Raw genomic sequence first — 20,738 nt, forward strand, 5'->3', positions numbered from 1 at the left:
TAGAATAATGACATAACACTTGGTTTTACTGTGCAAATTTGCATGTTTTATAATCTTTCTAATAAACAAATTCTTAACAAAATATACGTTTATAACTGAAACAGTAACGTTAATGCGAAAGCAATTTGAACGCTTGCACAGTTCACGGTTGTACACAGAGATACACAAAGGTATGCAGTACATTTAACATAATTAAAAACACAATTCGGTTTTCGTGCTCGGCAAACTATTAAATGTAATAACAACAGTCCGTTCCGCTTTTACAACAACCCCACTACATTATTGCGGCGTAATAATACAATTATAAAGGAAAACAAGATGCCTAACTAATTACTAAACATACTGGAATTTAAAAATGATATAATTTCATTATAAACGCTTGTTTGTGTTAAATAGTTTTAGAATAAAAACTCATTCAGTTTATATAAAGTTTAATTAAATCTTGAGCTCTTTGGTTTTTGGTTGAAGAACTGATACCCGGTTTCACAGAGACAAGAACGAGTTATAGTTAGACGATGCTGTGTCTGAACTATTAGATCGGTAGATGATTCAAAATATTTCAATAAAGCTTTCGCAAGTTTTGACCTTTTCTATTATCCAGTGATGGCTGTTTTCTCTGGGTTGCCTGACGTAATAGTGTCCCAGTTATCCACAATAGAGTAGACAGTCAATCATATGACCAATTGGAAGTAACTTATGGTAGTGCTAAACACAGAATCACCTTTTTCGGAGTCAATTTTAACGCAAAAGTTTATCATACCTTGTTTAAGATCATCCAATTTTTATATATATCTGAGCTAGCTTGAACTTGAATGCCATCTTTATTCCTTTAATTTCATAAATATACAATGACTTTCAGGGATTCTGTGACCTTTACTGCATCTTTTTGATGTACGTGAACTCTGCGAACATCCAAAATGACAAATTTCAGCAATACCGGATGTAGCATGTCCGTAGCACAATCTTGACGTTTTATCGTTAGGCAACGTTTACTCAGCGCAAGACACGACTCGGAAATTTACTTCCAAGATCCTTCAGCCACCCGAAGAGCATACTTAAAAGAAAGCACATCTCACAATAAGCAAACAACCCCGTTACAACTCCATATTTCCCCCGGATTATGGTTAGACCGTGAGTGCGGCTCGTGGAAGTACATAAAAAAAGGAGGCAAGACGTTTTGTCAATATTTATGTGGTCGGGACGGTTCTTTTTCCGGCGTCTGTCCGTGACGTACGTCGGAGAGAAAAACTTTCGGACATAAGTAATCTGCATGTCGGGGCACCCTCCCACCACCCTGTCCCATTCAACAGTAGCACAATGGAACGTCCGATCGGGGTGCGCCCGTAATTTATTTTCCATTGTTGGCCATCGGTCAGCTGAGAGTGCACGTCGACCCCAGGAAAAATGAGCGGGTACGAGAGCACGAGACTAGGTATTGTTTCTGAATTTGATATGTAGAAATCGGTTTTGTTTTGCCGTAGACTTGTCCGATATTGCCCAAGAACAATGGGCATAAAATAAAGCCGCTCATACGACTAATGAAATGTCCATTGATTTTGGATTTCTTTGTTCGACACACCATCAATCTGCGGCGCTATCGGGAGTAATCAAAGCTTCAACCACGTCACCACTTAATTTATGCCGTACCAAACGCAGGTTGGTTAATTGACGTGTTTGCGTGCGTTGGTCCATTAGTGAATTTGTTTAAGTTCGATTGTCCAACCAGTCGACAACCTGCACCCAAAACAAAAACACACACCCATTGTGAACTATGATCGATTTTCCCTCGCATATCCGCCACGGCACATAAATAACGCCGTTAAAACTGTACGTCATAACGGCCCCGACGGCGAATGTGCGATCATCACGCCCGAAAATCTATTCCGCGGCCATTTAACTAATCAAACTAATTTAATTCGGTCGGCCGTTAATGTTGTTCGGACCGCGTTTCGTCGTATTAATGTTTGGTCGTTTCGGTATTTGCATTTTTTTTTATCGTGGCGGCGCCCGAGCCCGCACGAATCCGTCGGGAGATTATGGAGCCCACTGTTTTATTAACCCACCTGAGGTTTTTTATGGGGCCGCGGCTATTTTATGAACTACTTTGTCACGGTTTTATACACTGTAATACACTGGCTTAGTATAATTTTTATACGGTGTGCAATTACCTTCTAATTAATATTTTCGTTAGAAACTTGTATATTAATTTTATTTTTAATTTTATTATGATAATTTATATTATTTAAAATATTGATAGTGTCACTTTGCATAAACCATCAGGCTTTCAAAGACAGATGTGTGCAGAAACCTAGTGCGCATCTCTGTGGGCGTGTCCATTAAGCACATTCTCAACTTAAGGAAACTATTGAATAAAAATTAATATATTTAATATATGTATATTTTAAACATTTTAAATATATTTTTGTATACTCTAACTGTAACTATTAGTTAAGAGATTAAGAGTCAGTAGTGTTTTAAATTTTTTATATTTTTTGTATATTTATATATTTTTGTATATTTTTAATATTTATAGATTCAATATTTTTTATATTTTTATATATATTTATATAATTTATTTTTATCTATTTTTGTATGTATTTAATATTTTTTTCTTTTACATATTTAATATTTTTCATATATTTTGTATTTTTTGATTATTCTATATATTTTATATTTACATATTATATACCGATTTTATATTTTTTATCTTTTTTATATTTTTGGGACATTATATAAATTTATGCAATAACTATAACTATTAATTAAGGGACTCAGTAGTGTTTTTTAAAAAAATTTAGAATATGATTTAGTCAAAAAACTCCCAAAACTGAAAACATACAAGACATTCACGCAATATAAAAAAGGAATGGGTAAAAGATTTTATTTACGAAAAATACCTCCGTATGATATTCCAATTTCAAATGAAATCTTAAGGATATCGCTGATGCGCCCGAGGGCGCAATTCCGCCCCTACTTTTATGCGAAATCCCTCTCGTTTCTGGAGCCCTGCACGACGTGATAATTTTTTTATGGTCGGAATAAAAATGTTGAAATATAAAAATTTTACGGTCAGGTTGAAGAGGCGTTTTATTACAATATTCACGAACAATATTGTACCCCTAAAAGAACGCGGAGAAAACCCTGCTAAATATAAATCAAAATTCAGTCAGGACTTTGCTGGATGTACCTCTTCGGCGACGCCCGAATACAAAATACATACTTGGTGTGTGTGTCTGAAGGAAATTTGTCACTAAATGTATACTTCACCCTGTCTCGGTGAGAAATCATAGTCAGGCTCAATAAAATATTATACCCCACAGTTTTATATATAAGGCAGATAATTTGCCTAAATTTAAAGTAACGTAAAAACATTCAATGGAATGATTAATTAGCCAGAAAAAGGAGGAAGCCTAAGACGTCAATACAAAGTCGAACGAGATATTGAAGTCGGACGCACACGCACCCACACACAAGCAAGTGTTTTTCTTGACGTGGGCCGCTATTGAATTCGCCCCTTTTTCGGTATCGAGGCCTTTTTTCGGGAGCCCAGCAACTGTCGAACTTGCGCCCCGCACCATCAATCAAGACGACGGGCCCCGGACGAAAGTTAAAAACAAGGTGACCAAATGGTGATTGATTATCCAATAAATTTCATTCGGGCGCGTCCGCCACCTGAAGATGCCCCCAAATGGGACATGTAAAAAATGTATCAATCACTGTGCGGCTACGCGAGACGAACGGAACTCGATAAATCACCGTATTGTTTGCTTAGGTTCATGTCGGACGGAAATTACGGCGAAAGCGTTAGCCGTTTTTGATTGCGGCGGCGGAGCGTTACTCCACCGCCATCCAATTCATTTTCAATGCGGGTTCATTAAAAATGAAAGGTTCGATTGAACGATTTTTAAACGCAAGCTTTCCCTTCAAGTTGGGCATCCACCATTTTTAGAAAACTGTGCATTCACCACTTTTACAAAACTGTGTCACCGCCATTTTTACAAAACTGTGCATCCACCATTTTTGCAAAAGTGCGCATTCGCCATTTTTAATAAACTGTGCGTCCACCATTTTTACAAAAGTATGCATCCACCATTTTTACAAAGTTAAACATTCGCCATTTTTTACAAAAGTACGCTTTCGCCATTTTTACATAACTGTGCATTCACCATTTTTCTGTAATTTGTTAAATGCATGGAAATAAAAATCGTTACATAGATTGCTAAATTATTAAATTTGCTTTTAACAGGCGACATTACAACAACAAGGTATCATAGTTATATTACAAATAAATACAAATTATATTTAATGTAAATACATATACATATATTCTGAATGTTCCTTCTGCTAAATGTTAATAATTATTATTTTTCCATTCATCACGAGTATAATAAGTTATAATACACATTTTACAACAAAACAAAAATTTATTTAATACCCCTTCAGATTCAAAATTGAAACAGAAAAAAGAATGACATAACTTTAAACAATAACAAAGAAAATGTTTTAGATATTGAGCAAGTTTGAAAAAGCCGGAACAAGAAACGCGATGCGAGTTTGAAACACTCGACGAACTACTCAACTACATTCCGTTACGTGCCCTTGTAAAATCTCCACCCAGCCCGGAAACTTTTCCAACGATCGTCTCATCAAAGTTCGATAATGAGCATTGGATGAACGTATTTATCAATTAAACAGACTAATAATATTCGAGAATGCTTCGTTAAACCATATCAGAACTATAAATTAATTTCAGTTTCTGAACGTTTCCAACATGCGAATTTGACGTACTGAATGAAATCCAATCGGTTCTATACAAATCATAAACTGTGCAAACAGAAATTTATATTTACTTGTATGTATATATTGGAGGAAAAATGTTATTATTCATTTTGTGGAAACGTGGTATTAATAAAACTTGTGTATTGAATCGCAAATTGACTCGTCGGATTAAAAATATTTGCTTTCGTATGTTTATATAAACTTTCCGATCCGTTTAATGCACTAGTTAATTTAAATATCTATGATTGCGAACAATTTCCAAATTAATTATTTTTAAAATATTCATTTATTTCGATATATACAATTTTATTCTGCTTTTATCCATTCCGAAACTTTTCTACAATATGTTGTTTAATTTTTACTGATAAATGGACATTTTTAGGCATTTTCAGCTTTCAAGAACGATGTCGGACACAGAAACAAAGTATAAAATTGAATATAGGGTTTGGTTGCTTTACTTTTGAACCCTGCTCGAAATATATTATATAAAAACTATGTAAATATAGATGTACCCTATATAAAGGGAGGAACGTATTAAATGTTTAGACACTCCATAATTTAAATTAAAAAGAATCGTTCTTTTAATAAAATGATTATTATAAATTATTATTCTACATATAAGCGACACTGCATATATCTTACTTAAGGATGCCGGACTTACCTGAAACAAAAATTTAAATTTAAATATCAAATAATTAAATATTAAGTTATTTAAAAAAAATAATAAGATCTGATACTGCATATGAAATATGGAAAATTATATATACCTATTAACCAGATTACCTTTCATTTTCTTAAGAAGGAAATATTGTTAATTCATAGTTAATTCCTATATACAAATTTATGATTCTGCTATTTTCGTTTTACTACCTTTAAGAGCGTCTTAAATATCTTAAGGTCTAATCCATCTTGATCCTCATCCAAAACTAACTACTCCCTCATCAGTAACAGCGTGGAAATTAAGATATCTGGGGCGAATTTCCCATGCGTGCAACCGAACTGTCAAACAATAATAACAATCAAAGGGATTTTGTTATTAGGAAACTTTTCAAAAAGAGCAGACAATGAAACGGCTTAATGCGAGTTGAAAACAGTTCGGCGACTGCGGCCTGCTGCGAAATCGTCTCCATTCTCCAGGGACGAACTTTGCCAGGCATAAAAAATAACTTTGCGTCCCACACTCGCCTTTCCGTTAAACCTCGGACGGCCCGTTAGAATTTCCACTGCGATTTTATTAATTTAGGTTTTACGATGGCGATGCATCGATTCACGAATGGTACAAAGTGGAACGTTGTTTCCAGTCGGTGGGGTTTCGCGTTCTAATCGAAGCCGATTGGTTTGTCCGGTCTGCATCGGTAATTGAATTGTTGCCCGGCTGTCTTCGTTAACTCTTGCCGGTATCGGTGCCATCGGCACTTTACGTTTAGTTACACACGCTGATCGAAACCCATATTGGAAATTGAAACGATTCGTTCGACGTTAATTGCTTAGTTATTGTGAAGGATTTTACTTTGGCAACAATGGTTAAATATTTTCGTGTACGACAGTGATTCAATTCATATTTTACTTAAACAGAAATAAATAGGTCTTTCCTTTGAATAAATAAAAGACGTATGAGATTAATTTGGGAAAATATTACTGTTGTCAATTGTAATTTAAACATGTCCATTTTTTTAAAAATTGAATTAAATTAAATTTCAACAAATGGTAAAGATGCAATTTCATAATAAATAATAATAATAATAAAATTTGTTAGGACGCGTTACCTATTTTATTTTAAATACAACATTTTTTAAATAGAAAAAAATGTATACTTCTAAAATTAAAAAAATAATCTTCTAAAATGTCTACAGAGTCGCCATTTTTAAAACCGAGTACCTGTTATTATAATTATACAAATTAACCAAACAAATTAACTGAAACCATAAATTGAAATATATCTTGTATAGAATTTGATATTTTAAAACTATACTCCATTCAAACTAGGTACGGAGGAGCATAAACAAATTTAGTTACATGATAAACAATTGAGAATGAGGTACGGTAAATAATAACAATTATAATGTTCATTTTTATGTCAAAAAAAAAAAAAAAATTAGAAAAGAATATTTTTTTAATATTTGTCTATAATTTTATCTTTAGTTTTAAATATTACTGCACTCCTTACCTTGTGCAAACTATAGATAAAATATTAATAAACCCCTAAAACTGAATTATTTTTAAAATACCAAATAGTTTGGCTATTCAAATAATCTAATTTCATTAAAACTTCCACTTTTAATTATTATTAATATAAATACTTGAAATTTTAAATATATTAAAATTCAGAAAAATATAGAATACGAAAAATTAATAACTTGGAAATGATAAATTACCATTAACATTAGCTTACGTTGATGTGAATAAAAACATTCAAATATGTCTGAAAATATAATTTATAAATTGTTAATGACCACCCAGCTTGATTGACTAATTGAATACCTAATTAAGCAAATTTCATAATTTATTAAAACTAATTATTATATGAGCTGAAATTTATTCAGAATGACTTTCAAAGATTTAAATGAATTATTAATTATTTGATTAAGTCGACAGAAAACGACAAATAAATTGAATGCTTTAATTTTATAAATTAATACGTTCGAATTTCTAAATAAAGGATTGTTTATTAGAAATTTTAAAATAAACCATTTGTCAAAAAATACACATTGAATAGCCACATGATTTTTTTTATTCATTTAACAATAATTTAATTAATTGATAAAATATTTACATTTTTCAGCAAACACGTTTTTTAATATGTTCACTAAAAAATAATTTTAAATAAAAAATATCAAAGACTGAAATTGTGTTGCATTTTATACTGAAATTAAAAAAAATGTGCATTCAAATTTACAAATTGTAACAATTATTTAAACAAATAGTGATAATTTAATTAAATATATATTGCAATATTCTTGTTTTCGTAACTAATTAAGTAGAAAAAAATTAATAAACATAGGTTACATTTTGCCACTAGTGCGCATCCACCATTTTTTAATGAAGGACAAATTGACAACTTAGATTAAATATTTTCAAATGTATTACATTTACCATAACACGTAAAATGTAATATAATAAAATATAATAAACAGTTTAACTAATGCGATCAAATGAACATAGGCATGAAATAAGGAATTATATATTTAAAATTTTAAATTAAATTTCTATATTGGAAATTTATAAAAGTAATTAAATATAGAATTTAATATTTGTTCTTCAATGATAATTTAATTAATTACTAATTTCAGATAATTACATTTTTTTGGGAATTTAATTAATGTAATATATTGAAATTTTTAGTATGAAAATACCTGAAATTATAATCTATAGATTACTATACTTGATTAACTAATTGGGTAAATTTCATAATTTATTAATACCGTGTTTAGTTGAAAAGATAATGTACGAATAAATATTTTTAAATTAAAACTTCTGAAAATTGGTGTTAATTAAAGTATTATTAATGGGAAATTTTAAGCTAAATCCAGTATTTAAATATATGAAAATAAAAAAGTAAATATAGAATCCCGATAATTTAATTTATCATTATTTTTAAATAATTTAATTATCAAAACCAATATTCATTTTTGTTTTAATATATTCACTACAAAAATGTTTTAAATATAAAATTATCAGAGGGTGCAATTAAAACTACAAATTCTGACATAATCTGAATAAATTGAGTTTATTAACAAATATTTGCTCATATATGAATTAATTAAATTTAATTCGGTATTTATAATCATTTTTTCAGAAACATTTTATTATTTAATGCAAATTTAACTGAAAAACTAACAAATCACTGCGAATAATTAATTTTCATGAGTTGAATTAATTGATTAATTAAAACCACAGTACACAGACGAATAGTTGTAAAAAAAGTATACTTATCGATTCTTTTCGCTCGTAGATCAAATGGAGGCGAACAAAGCAATGAAATAAAGTAGAATTTTATTTCTCCACGGACCGTTCGATCCGCTTTCGACTCTAATCGAACTTGATTAGGTCCCGGACCGTCTGCATCGATAATTGAATTAATGCTTTGATTTCTGTCTTAACTTTTGTTAATTTCGCCCGGGCTACAAGATTACGCGTCCGTAACAAAGGTTTATTGCTGATTTGTCGGAAACTGAAACTTTTTTTGTACTTCCTTCAAAGGGAATATTAAATTATGCCGAGTTGAATCGGATTAATAGCTTAAACTTTCACGCTGCTAATGATAAATTTTTATTAGTTGTGTCATTGATTTTCGGGGGTTGCGTGCGGGAAAAGCTCTTGAGCTTTTTTCGCCCGAAAATAAATGGGTGTTAAACAAGTGAATGCAAAGGGAAAATGGGAACAAGCACGGCAACAACAAACAACATAAATCCGAGTCAATTAAATCGCAGCAGCTCGCAAGAGCGTCGTGCTTTAGTTTAAACGGCTAACGTTTAATAAAACGCGACAATCGGCGTCGCGACGCTGCTAAGATGTGTGTTGAATCAATTCTCCTATGGTGGCGGTACACAACGGCTTTTGACGCGCCGATAATGGGATTTTATGTGCGTCCCTCATGTGCGATATTTCAACGTTTTCTAGTGAGACACGAATTCGTCCCCCGCATCCCGACGGTACAATGGAGACGAACTGTTTATATTTCATCGCGGGAATTAAAAGACCCTTTGTCCGACTTTGTGTCTTTGTAACTGTACAGACGGAATTACGCAAAATGAAAACCCGGATTCTTTTCTCATGATCAAAGGCAACAAAACAGTCTGCTAAAGGGCTTGCTTATAAGAAATAAAAGATTAAATTAAATTGTAGTGGTATGTTTAGGTTGTAATTCGGTCTTTCAAAATTCTAAAAATTGGTCTAAAATAACTTGCTTGTTTTTTTCCAAAAAATACATTTCTAAACATTAATATGTTTCTTTTTAAATTGGGTAGTTTAAATAACAGTCCAGGTGAATGTTGTTGTTGTAAAAGAAATAATTTTTATTAAAAAAATAATATATATATAAGGTGCTTGAATAAGTTCTCGCTGTTTTTTTTTTGTGAAAATCAATGCTTTATTTACACAATGTGGTGCACAACACGTCACTCAAAGTACAGCCCATCACAAGACACTACTTTTTCCCATCTTTCTGGCAACAAATGAATGCCTCGTCGAAAAAACGAAACGTCTTTTGCGGCTATCCAAGCATCTATCCACATCTTCGTATCTTCATAAGAACGGAAGCGCTGTTCAGCTAGGCCATGTGCCATTGAACGGAATAAATGAAAATCAGAAGGGGCTATGTCCGGTGAATATGGCGGGTGGGGAAGAACTTCCCATTTAAGGGTTTCCAAGTATGTTTTCACCGGCTTTGCGACATGCGGCCGAGCGTTGTCGTGCAACAAAATCACCTTGTCATGTCGCTGCTCGTATTGCGGCCGTTTTTCCTTTAGGGCTCGGCTCAAACGCATCAATTGCAGACGATAGCGATCTCCCGTGACGGTTTCCTTTGGTTTGAGAAGCTCATAATAAACAACGCCCAGCTGATCCCACCAAATGCAAAGGAGAAGCTTCGAACCATGGATATTTGGCTTTGCGCAGGGTGTTGATGTATGGCCGGGCTTACCCCACGATCTCTTACGCTTGGGGTTATCATACTGGATCCACTTTTCATCGCCCGTCACGATACGGTGAAGAAAACCTTTCAAGCAGCAGTTCACACGTGAGACGCCTCCGTTCGATGTCTCTCGGCTTTAGCTCGTACGGCACCCAATGTCTTTCCTTCTGGATCATTCCTAATGCTTTCAAACGTTTGGAAACTGTTGAGTCATCCACTCCTAATGATTTTCGAAGGCCGGCCAGCGTCTGACACGCGTCTACATCAAGTAATGCCTCCAATTCTTCGTCTTTAAACTTTTTCGGTGCGCCAGAACATTCTTTATCTTGAAGATCAAAATCGTCATTTTTGAACCGTCGAAACCAGTCTCTGCAAATCGTTTCCGACAGAGCATGTTCCCCATACGTCTCAACAAGAATTCGGTGTGCTTCAGCTGCTGATTTCTTCTGTATAAAATAATGCAATAGAATTCCCCGCAAATACTCTTTTCGTGGCACAAAACTCGACATCTTTAAGCACTCAGAACAAAATGTGGTTGACACTGTGGCAAACAGAAACACACTGGCGTTCAAGAATACGAACAGTATTTCCTGGAAATGCGTTCGTTTCAGAAATATCATCCACTTATATTACTGGAAAGGCCATCTGCGAGAACTTATTCAAGCACCTAATATATATATATATATATATATATATATATATATATATATATATATATATATATATATATATATATGCAGTAAACGGATGACTAATTGTAAAAATGTAGAAATCCTGTCAATATTTATAACTTTTTAATCAAATTATGGAGGTGTGAAAAAACTGAAAATTGAGTTTATTATTCACTGAAATAAAAGCATCCAAATCACCAGAAAAAATATATGTGAATAATGATGGATTACTCATGGAACTACACATTTCAATTCCATAAAATATGAAATCCAGTAGGTGGGATTTGGAATAGAACTGGCCTAAACAAATAAAACACAGGGCGTATTATTTTCTGCAGTTTACCACACCGCATTCATCATAGTCACGGTGGTGACATACCAAGATCGTGACGCGAAAATATCGCCCAACGTCAAGTTTTAATAATCAGGCCCATAAAATACTGACAGACATAATGGGTGCAGTGAAGTGGCACTTAAGCGAACGCGGTGCACGAGATAAGCAGAATTCAGTCTTTAAGATTTTTTCTCCACGGTCGCGTAATTTATGTCCGCCTTATATCAGGGAGCATTAAAAAAATGGGGAGGCACGTTCCCCCCTTAACTTATCCATGAAAGTTATCGGTGTTTTCTTCGAAATTTATTTTTGCGGCCAGGTAAAAAGGAAAAAAAAGGAGGAACCGGGAGAGCTTATCGCTTATTCATTTCCTACTTGTTCTAATTGCCTCGATAAATTCACAATAAAAATTTTTATTTCCTTTGGAGAATAACACAAATATTTTTACACGATTACCGGTTTTGTTTTAATATATCTCGATGTTTATAAAACATATTTCAAAATCCAATGGTGCACATATATCACCAGATAAAGGGGATGAAAATTTCTATTTAAATTCATTAAACATAAGTAATATGAATAATTGCCAACTTGAAAATGATAAATTAAAAACAAATAATGTGCAGAATTTGTCAATTTTTATTAACTTTGTTTTTATTAAAGATTATCCATTTACTTGACTGAATAATTAAATACCCAATTCAAATTTCATTAAAACCAATTATGTGAGTTGAGAAATATTAACAATGAACTTCAAAGGTTCACTAAATTATTAATTATATGACAAAGGCCAAAGAGAAAACTCCAAATATAATTAATAATTTAATTACATTACGATCATGCTTATAAAATTGAGTATTAAAGAAAATATTATTTCCTGACAATTTTAAGGTAGCTTGGCCGTTACATCGTTAATATATGAAATTTATAATAATATATAATTTGTTAAGTTTTGAAAATAATCAATATATAATAATAATAATGTTCATGTAATCCGTTTTTTATATTTAACACAAATTTCACTGAACCGGCAGAACTTATCGTTTATTCATTTCCTACACACACTAATTGGCTCGATATATTCAAAATAAAAATATTTATTGCGTTGCAAAATAACACAAAGCTTTGTACAAAATCATTGGTTATATTTTTACAACTCTGTTTTATTATACAAAATTCTAAAAGGCAATATTTCTGTAATTTTAAAAAAAAACATGTACATATATATATATATATATATATATATATATATATATATATATATGTTGTACATATGTTAATTGTTAAAATATTTCTACTAAAATTGTATGAAAACTTATAATAAAAATTATTGACAACTTTAAAATGATAAATTAAATGAAATTAAATGCCTAATTCAGAATTCATTAAAACCAATTATTAGTTAGAAGAAGTAATAACAATGAACTTCCAAAGTATAACTGGCTGAATAATTTAATTACATTTACAATTTTATTAGAAACTTTAATAAATATTCTTTATTTAAACTTAATATTTGAAATATTTGATAATAAAAAATTAATTAGTATTATAATATATAAATTGTTACTTGTTTTAATTTCTTTTTACTAAAATTTAATTATTTATCAAAACTAATATACCATTATGAAGCAAATACACATTTATGTTTTGATATTTAAGGCACATTTAACTGAACTTATCTTTCATTTATTTTCTACTCAGGGATATTTTTGAATAAAATTTGTAAGATTAATTTTAAAATTTTAACTAAAAATCCAAAGGTATCGCCAATTACCAACAAATATATAAATTTTGGATATATATTTTTTCTCCTGTTATAAGTGTACTATACGTATTTTATAAAAATTAAAAAACAATAAGTTAATTATTATATCTGATAACATCTATTAAAATTCAATAAATTTTATAACAAAAATAAAAATTTGAAAACAATAAATTAAATGCAATAAGTTATAGAATTTTTATATTGAATAACTAATTCATAATTCATTAAAAAAAACAATCATTTGAGTTCAGATATATTGACAATAAACTTCAACAATTGAGTAATTATTAATTAAAAAATTAGGTATTAAATAAAATATAATGTACTGATAATTTATATTATTGAAAAATAAATATAAAGTCCTGATTGTCAACTATTCTAATCAATAACAATTTCATTGCAAAAAAATTAATAAAAAATATTTAAAAAATCCAAGCTTTTAATATTACAAAACATACAGCAACTATAAAATAATACAATCTAAAAACGTAAATTTAGCCTTCCATTAACTCCCAGAATATCCATTATTTCTAATAACTTTTAAAGACCTTTTTTTCATTGATTTCAGTAACTTTTTTATATAATCGTTCAATATTTCTTTCCATTAATTTTGAAATTCTTCGTAGAGTTCATTAAAATATGACAATCTCTTTGTATTTTCCGATCAATTTCATCCTATAGGTTTTAATTGGATTGAGGTATGGGATTTGTACTGGCCAAGACATTACAGGTACTTCTTGAGAAGCGAACTAACTTAGACATGTGTTTCGGATCGTTCTCGTGATAGAAGGTCCACCTTATCTTCGGCAAATGAAAGTTTATAATAAAATGTTTTTTATTTTTTATTTGTTGCTCTACATATGAGCGATAACGTATATTTCCTTTATACTTGATGATATTTGCACTAGATGCTACTAGATATTTAAGAGTATTTCGTTAAAATTGGAATATACTTGATACAAATTTTCTCTCAAATCTCTTCGAATAAAGTAGGCGGAGGGAAATATTAAAATTGTTTACAAACGTCCTCCCAACATCTCGTAAAAAAGAAATCAGCACAATACAAAACAGAGAAAGATTTATTTCCCTTTTCAATTATCAATATAATACTTGTCGACGACGAAAAAATTTACAAGAATTATTCCTCTACCGTCGTCGGAAAGGCAATCGCTTATTTATTTATTTGCGACGTTCGCACCGCAAAGCCGATAATATTGATGGTGGCGGCATCCTGTTTTTCGCGAAAGGGACGAAGGGGTCGGGGTAGGTGCGGCGACGTCGGCGGGCGCCGAACTGTCGAGCTAAAAGGAAAACCGTATCCACCTGAGTGGAGTGTGTGCGGCTAATAAAATAAATCAGACGGAGCTGAATAATCGATTCGCGTCCCGGCACCCCCAGTCCGTACACCTGCAAAGTGTGCGGGACGCCGCCTAAATAAATCTCGCCCCCGAAAATGCTAAAATCTTGATAAGTTTTCGCGCCCCGTCGAGCGAACGCCAAAACCGAAACGGGCGGGTGCTGGTGCCACTGCGGGCTTTGCGATTTTCTTTTACGGTGGAAAAATGTATGAGGCAATTTTTCTTACGCACAATTAAGCAAATGGATCCGTGCACACGTGCTGTATTTAATCATTATGCTTATCCTCAACGTTGATTTCTGATCCAGTTTCTACACATTTGAATAATGTTAATAGAACTAAAGTATAGCCCTTTTTAGATGGAGGTATATCCAGTAATAAATAGTAAGTTTAAGAAAACGTCTAGAAAAAATTGTAAAGGTTAATATGAATAATTATTAAAATTGTACAATGAAAAAGTGAATGAATCTAAAATACTGTTGGGTTGGGAAAAATCATTTCTGGAAATACAAGAACTCAAATTATATTACACCCCTACAATCAGATCTTTATTTAAAATTTAATTATGTTTAAATATCTATAAAAATTCAAAAAAGTATATGCATAAACAAGAACCATTGACATATTGTCCACATTAAAAAAATTCAAATAAAAAATATAAATATAAAATTTGTAAATCTTCATAGACAGTTCATCGTTTACTTGATTGATTAATTGAATATCTAATTAAACAAAATTCAAAATTTGTTAAAATTAATTATTATTTTAGCGGAGAATTATTAACAATTTTCAATTATTTAATAAAGCGACAGGAAACTGTAAATTCAATGAATAATTTAATTACATTAATAATATATTAATTTTAAGATAAAATTAAAATAATATTTAGTTTCTATTTTTATAAGTTTTATGTGTTAGATTTAAAGATAAATGCAGCTTAAAATTTTCAACAAATAATATTTTATTAAATACCACATTTCAATAGATTTCTTGTAATTTATAATTACAATATAATTAAATTATTCATTCATTCATTATATTTAAATCTACATCGTTAAATCTGAAATTTATAATAATTAATTACAGAATTGCAAAAGTATTATTTACCACAATTAGTACATTATTAATCAGCAAACAAACATTTCTGTCTTATTATGTTCATTAAAACAATTTTGTAAATATAAAATTATTACGCACTGAACTATATTTATTTATAACTGAAATTGAAAAAATATGCAAATGAAATTACAAATCTTGACAATTATCAGAATAAACAAATTAATTAACTAATTTAACTAAAATAATGAAAAAAAATTGCAATTATATTTGTTTACAGTTACAGAATTATAATTACAGTTCTTGAAATAATTAAAATCATAAAACATGAAAAAATAGACTACAACTCATAGATTTAAAATCATTTGCTGAAAAATATACCTCAATTTATAATTTATAAATTTTCAGACACAACTCATTATTTACTTGGCTGACTACCTGAATATTTAGTTAAGCAAAATTCGAATCTTGTTAAAACTAATTATCATTTGAGTTGAGACAATTATTGAACAATGGACTGGAAGTTTAACTCAATGACTTAACAAAGTCGACTGAAAACTCTAAATAAAATGAATAATTTAATTGTATTAATAATATATTAGTTTTAGTTAAAAATATAAAAATGTAAATCAAACAAAGTTCAATCGTATTTTATTATTCTATGTTTATTTTCTACTGTTATAAATTTTATATGTTAGATTTACAGTTAAATGAGCTTAAAATTTCCAATAAATAATATATTATCAAATAACAAATTTCAATAGTTTTATTATAATTTATAATTATAATATAATTCAGTTATTCATTCATTATATCTAAAGCTACATTCACCATTAAATCTGATACATAAAATTTATAATAATAAATTACAAAATTGAAATAAATATCTTTAAATACATTTTTATTTTAATTCTAATATGTTCATTACAAAAAACTATTCAATATAAAATTATCAGGATATAAAATTATATGGCAATTGAAATTACATATTCTGACAAATATTTGAATAAGCAGAGTTAATTAACAAATAATTGCTGATATGTAAATATCAATTAATTGGATATTTATACATACTGAAAAAATACGTAATTGCTGAACTGAAAAATAACTAATTTATACCAATAAATAATATATGGTTACAGTTCCAGTATTCTAAAATAACATTTCATCAAATCAAAATAATACACACCCAAATAATTGAAAAAAAAAATACATTTAAATATAAAAATTTTATATGATTTTGATATTTATGTGAAGTATCAAGTAATTATTTTATGCGAACAATTTTTCTTAATTCCTTATGGTCAATTTGTTAAATAATTATTAAAATTGAGTGCATTTATAAAAATTTTTTTATTATTACCTATGAGATAAATATTTTGCTAGAGAAAATTTGAACCTAAACTTGTTAGTCCGACGTTGGTTAAATCAAATCCCCCCCAAACATCTGTCTACCGTTATTTAAGATTGTACTGGTAGATAGTTTCGAGAAAGTGTGTCTGGAACTTCCCAACAATAATTGAGTCTTGGGCGTTTCTCAGTTTCGAAATCACAAACATGCTGGAATGGTAAAGGTGTACGTAGATTATCCTTCAAATAAATGGAAAACATTTGGAATCCAATTCAAGTAGCATTTTTTTTAATGTATTTTAACAAGTTACTGTAATTATGACAAAGAATATCCATCAATAAAAAATCAAATATCATAATTTAACTGTGATTAACACATGTAATCTTAGTTGCTCAGTAAACACCAACAAAACCATCATAATTTCATTAATGAAACATGTTTCCAAAACCACTAGGTCAAAACATTATCCATAATTTTACACGTAGAACCGCCTGAAAATATGAAAACAAGCTCGCAAACACGCGACGGGAAGCAACGAATCAAACTAAACCTATTGAAACTCTTCGCAATCACGTTATAAGCAATTTGTGTTGGAGAGCCTAGGAATTTGTTATTTCGCCGTCGCCACCACCCTCGGAGTATCTAATTAAACTGTTATGGAACCAAGATGTCGCCCTCCACTAAAAATAACGTTAAACGCGTTGGATAACTTGACATTTATTGATTAATCACTGGCCCAAAACTTCGGTGAAATTACTTATGAATCAGTAATACTTATCGTTTAATGGAATTTGTTGCACAAAGTGAAACATACCTGAAAATTACAAAAAATAAATTAAAACTAAATTTTGTATAAGGTACAACTATTTTTATTAAAATTCAATTAAAGTATAAACAACGAATATCCATTGTTATTATGGAAGTATTCTTGGCAGTTTTCTGTTCTCGTACAAATCACTACATGAAATTATATCCCGCTGTTTCGAACGTCAAAATATGATATTTCATAACTGACATGATGATTTTCCTATTAAAATCCACCGTAAACCGTAATAATTTTAAACGTTTATAGAAAAAATTGAAATATAATTTTTTTAATCATTTTGTTCAATCGTTCTCTGTAAATTATACAATCGAAGATATTTATTATTTATTACAAATAAAATATTAATTGCCTGCAGTTATAACAATTGCAATTTAAATAAAATACCATCGATTGCAGCTTTCAATAAATTAAAATTATTCATAAACTGAATAAACCTGTCGAATAGCCTCATTCAGAGTGTAACTGAAGTTTTTAAATGTTTGTATGCGTTCGTGTAATCAGGCCCTTTGTTTACCATACAACTGTTTTCCATAATTGGAGTCATAAAAGCGAATAGTTCTTTTACAAACCTATTTGAAAAATGTCGGGCGGCATAAAACAGTAGTAAATTTTTGTTGTTTTATTACATGACACCGACCTTTTATTACAATAAACATGATTTATAATTATTTTCGTTTGTAAAACAAAAACCAGCAACACAAAAAAGAGGCAAATGTAAAATTTTTAATTAAGCTAATGCTGTGACCAAACAATAATCTTTTAATTAAGCAAATACCGTCTCCTTTTTTGCCTATTTATCAATTTACTAAAAGCGTTTCGGATTGTTGTGGTATCTAGACTGTGTAATTAGCAAATATCCCTGTGCACGTTAATTAAAGATGGCATTCCAGAAACCACAATTCAAATTCATGTTTAAAAATAAATTTCCAACAACAAATATTGCTCAATTAGACGTTACGAAGAGGGATAATATCAAGGCAAAATACATTTCCCATCGCTTCAGCATCGACTTAATCCAACGGCGACTGAATCGACTCTATTATTGCGCGCTCTCGTATAATCTAATGTTCGAATTTAATACAAGCTCCGATCTCCTCGGATTCGGTAAAATGCAATATTGAAAAATCTCACAGCCATAGAATCCCGGTCTGGCGATAAAAAACACCAAACCTTGAGCCAGTAAATTATACGACGTTCAAGGAGCTTTTAAAAATCGAAAAAAATTTCATTTGATAACCATCGGTACATTTGTATTCCCGATTCCATTCGGGCTTCTAATTGAATCTCTTCGTAATCAGTCTTTAATGTTATCTCAGGTGCATCTCTGTAAAGCTTTAAAAAGTGATGAAAAGACATCATTACTTGTCATTTCACAAATGAATGAACAAGTTTAACCTCCTGTAAAATTTACTTGAAATCAAATATTTTGAAAGGATGAAGGACCTCCATCAATCCCACATTTCATATTTGGGTCCCCGGAGCCGGAACTTACCGAAAACGCCTTGAGGAACACCAGACACTGTATGATGCCCTCCATCGTGTCGCCGGTGAGACAGAACGTTCCCGTCAGGTGTCTGCCCTTCCTGCCGACGGCCGCGGCTGTGGCTAAGCTGGCGTGCACCAGGGCACGACGTGGCAACGAGCTGCCTGCAATGTTCGCCGCCGTCGACAACGCTATCGGTTTGCCGGAACTGATCAGCCGTTCCAGCGAATCCATCGCTCTCCAACGGAGGACGAAAAGGTGCACGCTTTCCCTTCACACACACACACACTGTCACGGATCAAACACTATCGCTTTTAGGACTGGTGATTAGGTTGGTGACATGTTTTTTTGCTGGTTTATTTGGACCCGGTGGTTTTAATTTAAATGTTTTAAATGTTGGTCAGTTTTGTTTAGCTGTAAAAGGGGTTGCTTATAAATGTCTTACTAATGACAAAACCAAAATACCAAAAGCAGAAGGGAATTTCCGATTTGAGTGTTGGATCATTTTGTCTTTGATACCAATAATTTTACATTCAACAAAGTAATTCAAATTATTTAACAATACTTTATTCGTTCTTTTTGATAAATATTAAATTTAATGAGATTTGAGTATCTGATCTAGATCTATTAAACGACTAATTACTTCATATAATATTCATCACTTATGATAAATGAAAAGATTAAATATCACCAAAACCACAAAATTTGTTATGTATTGGATATTGATATTTTAATGTGCTATAAAATATATAATTTTACGATCTTAATTTTTTTACGACATTTTGAAAACTAGTTCAATTATTATTTAGAAATTTATAGATTATGATTTGAGTGTCCATCTACATCTGGATAAATATATATTTCATAAATCATTCATCAGTTATAATAAATAAAAAGGTTAAACATGGCCAAAACCAGAAAAAGTGTTATGTTTTTGATACTGATATTCTAATATATTACAGAATACATATTTTTACAAAGCTTCCAAAGCTTTATCTGCGATCTTATGTATTTCCTTAAAACAGTTTAAAACCAATAATCTTCTACTGCAATCTTCTTCGTTCCCCACCTTGCCCGAGGCTACCAATAACCTTTTTCAACGTCATAATTAATAACATCCCCGGAGTGCAAAATAAATAATTTACCAGACAGTAATCCACAAATAGCGCAGAAGAGATAAAAATTAATATCGCCCTCGGCTCGCGCCCCATTCACCATCATCCCGTCATAAAGAGCCGTCCGTTTCGGTCGGGACCCGTCTTTTATATTGTAACCATTCGACTCGACTAATCCTCCAAACGACACAACAGAAATTAATTTACCGTCCGCCGTCTGCTCCCCATTTATATATGATTATGTCCGCCAATAAATCTCCAAAGCGACATCGCGGCGCCAGTCACTTCGCCGTTAATTTTCATATTAATTTCAGTAACGTGCCCTTTTTATAATTGAAGGAAAGATAATCAAAACGTCACGTCTTCGGA

The 20,738-nt window shown here is 31.0% G+C and overlaps 1 protein-coding gene across 2 annotated transcripts in view; it reads right to left on the reverse strand.

The window, feature by feature from the left end:
- Positions 1-19,488, reverse strand: part of LOC109605407 (neurobeachin) — a 285,559-nt gene extending 266,071 nt beyond the window's left edge. For both annotated transcript variants that reach the window (XM_049969628.1, XM_049969627.1), the window contains exon 1: positions 19,264-19,488. In XM_049969628.1, the coding sequence (XP_049825585.1) occupies positions 19,264-19,488 (225 nt within the window). The remainder of the gene's footprint in view (positions 1-19,263) is intronic.
- Positions 19,489-20,738: the final 1,250 nt, after the last annotated feature.

Source organism: Aethina tumida, chromosome 7, assembly GCF_024364675.1.
Source record: "Aethina tumida isolate Nest 87 chromosome 7, icAetTumi1.1, whole genome shotgun sequence".
NCBI lineage: Eukaryota > Metazoa > Arthropoda > Insecta > Coleoptera > Nitidulidae > Aethina > Aethina tumida.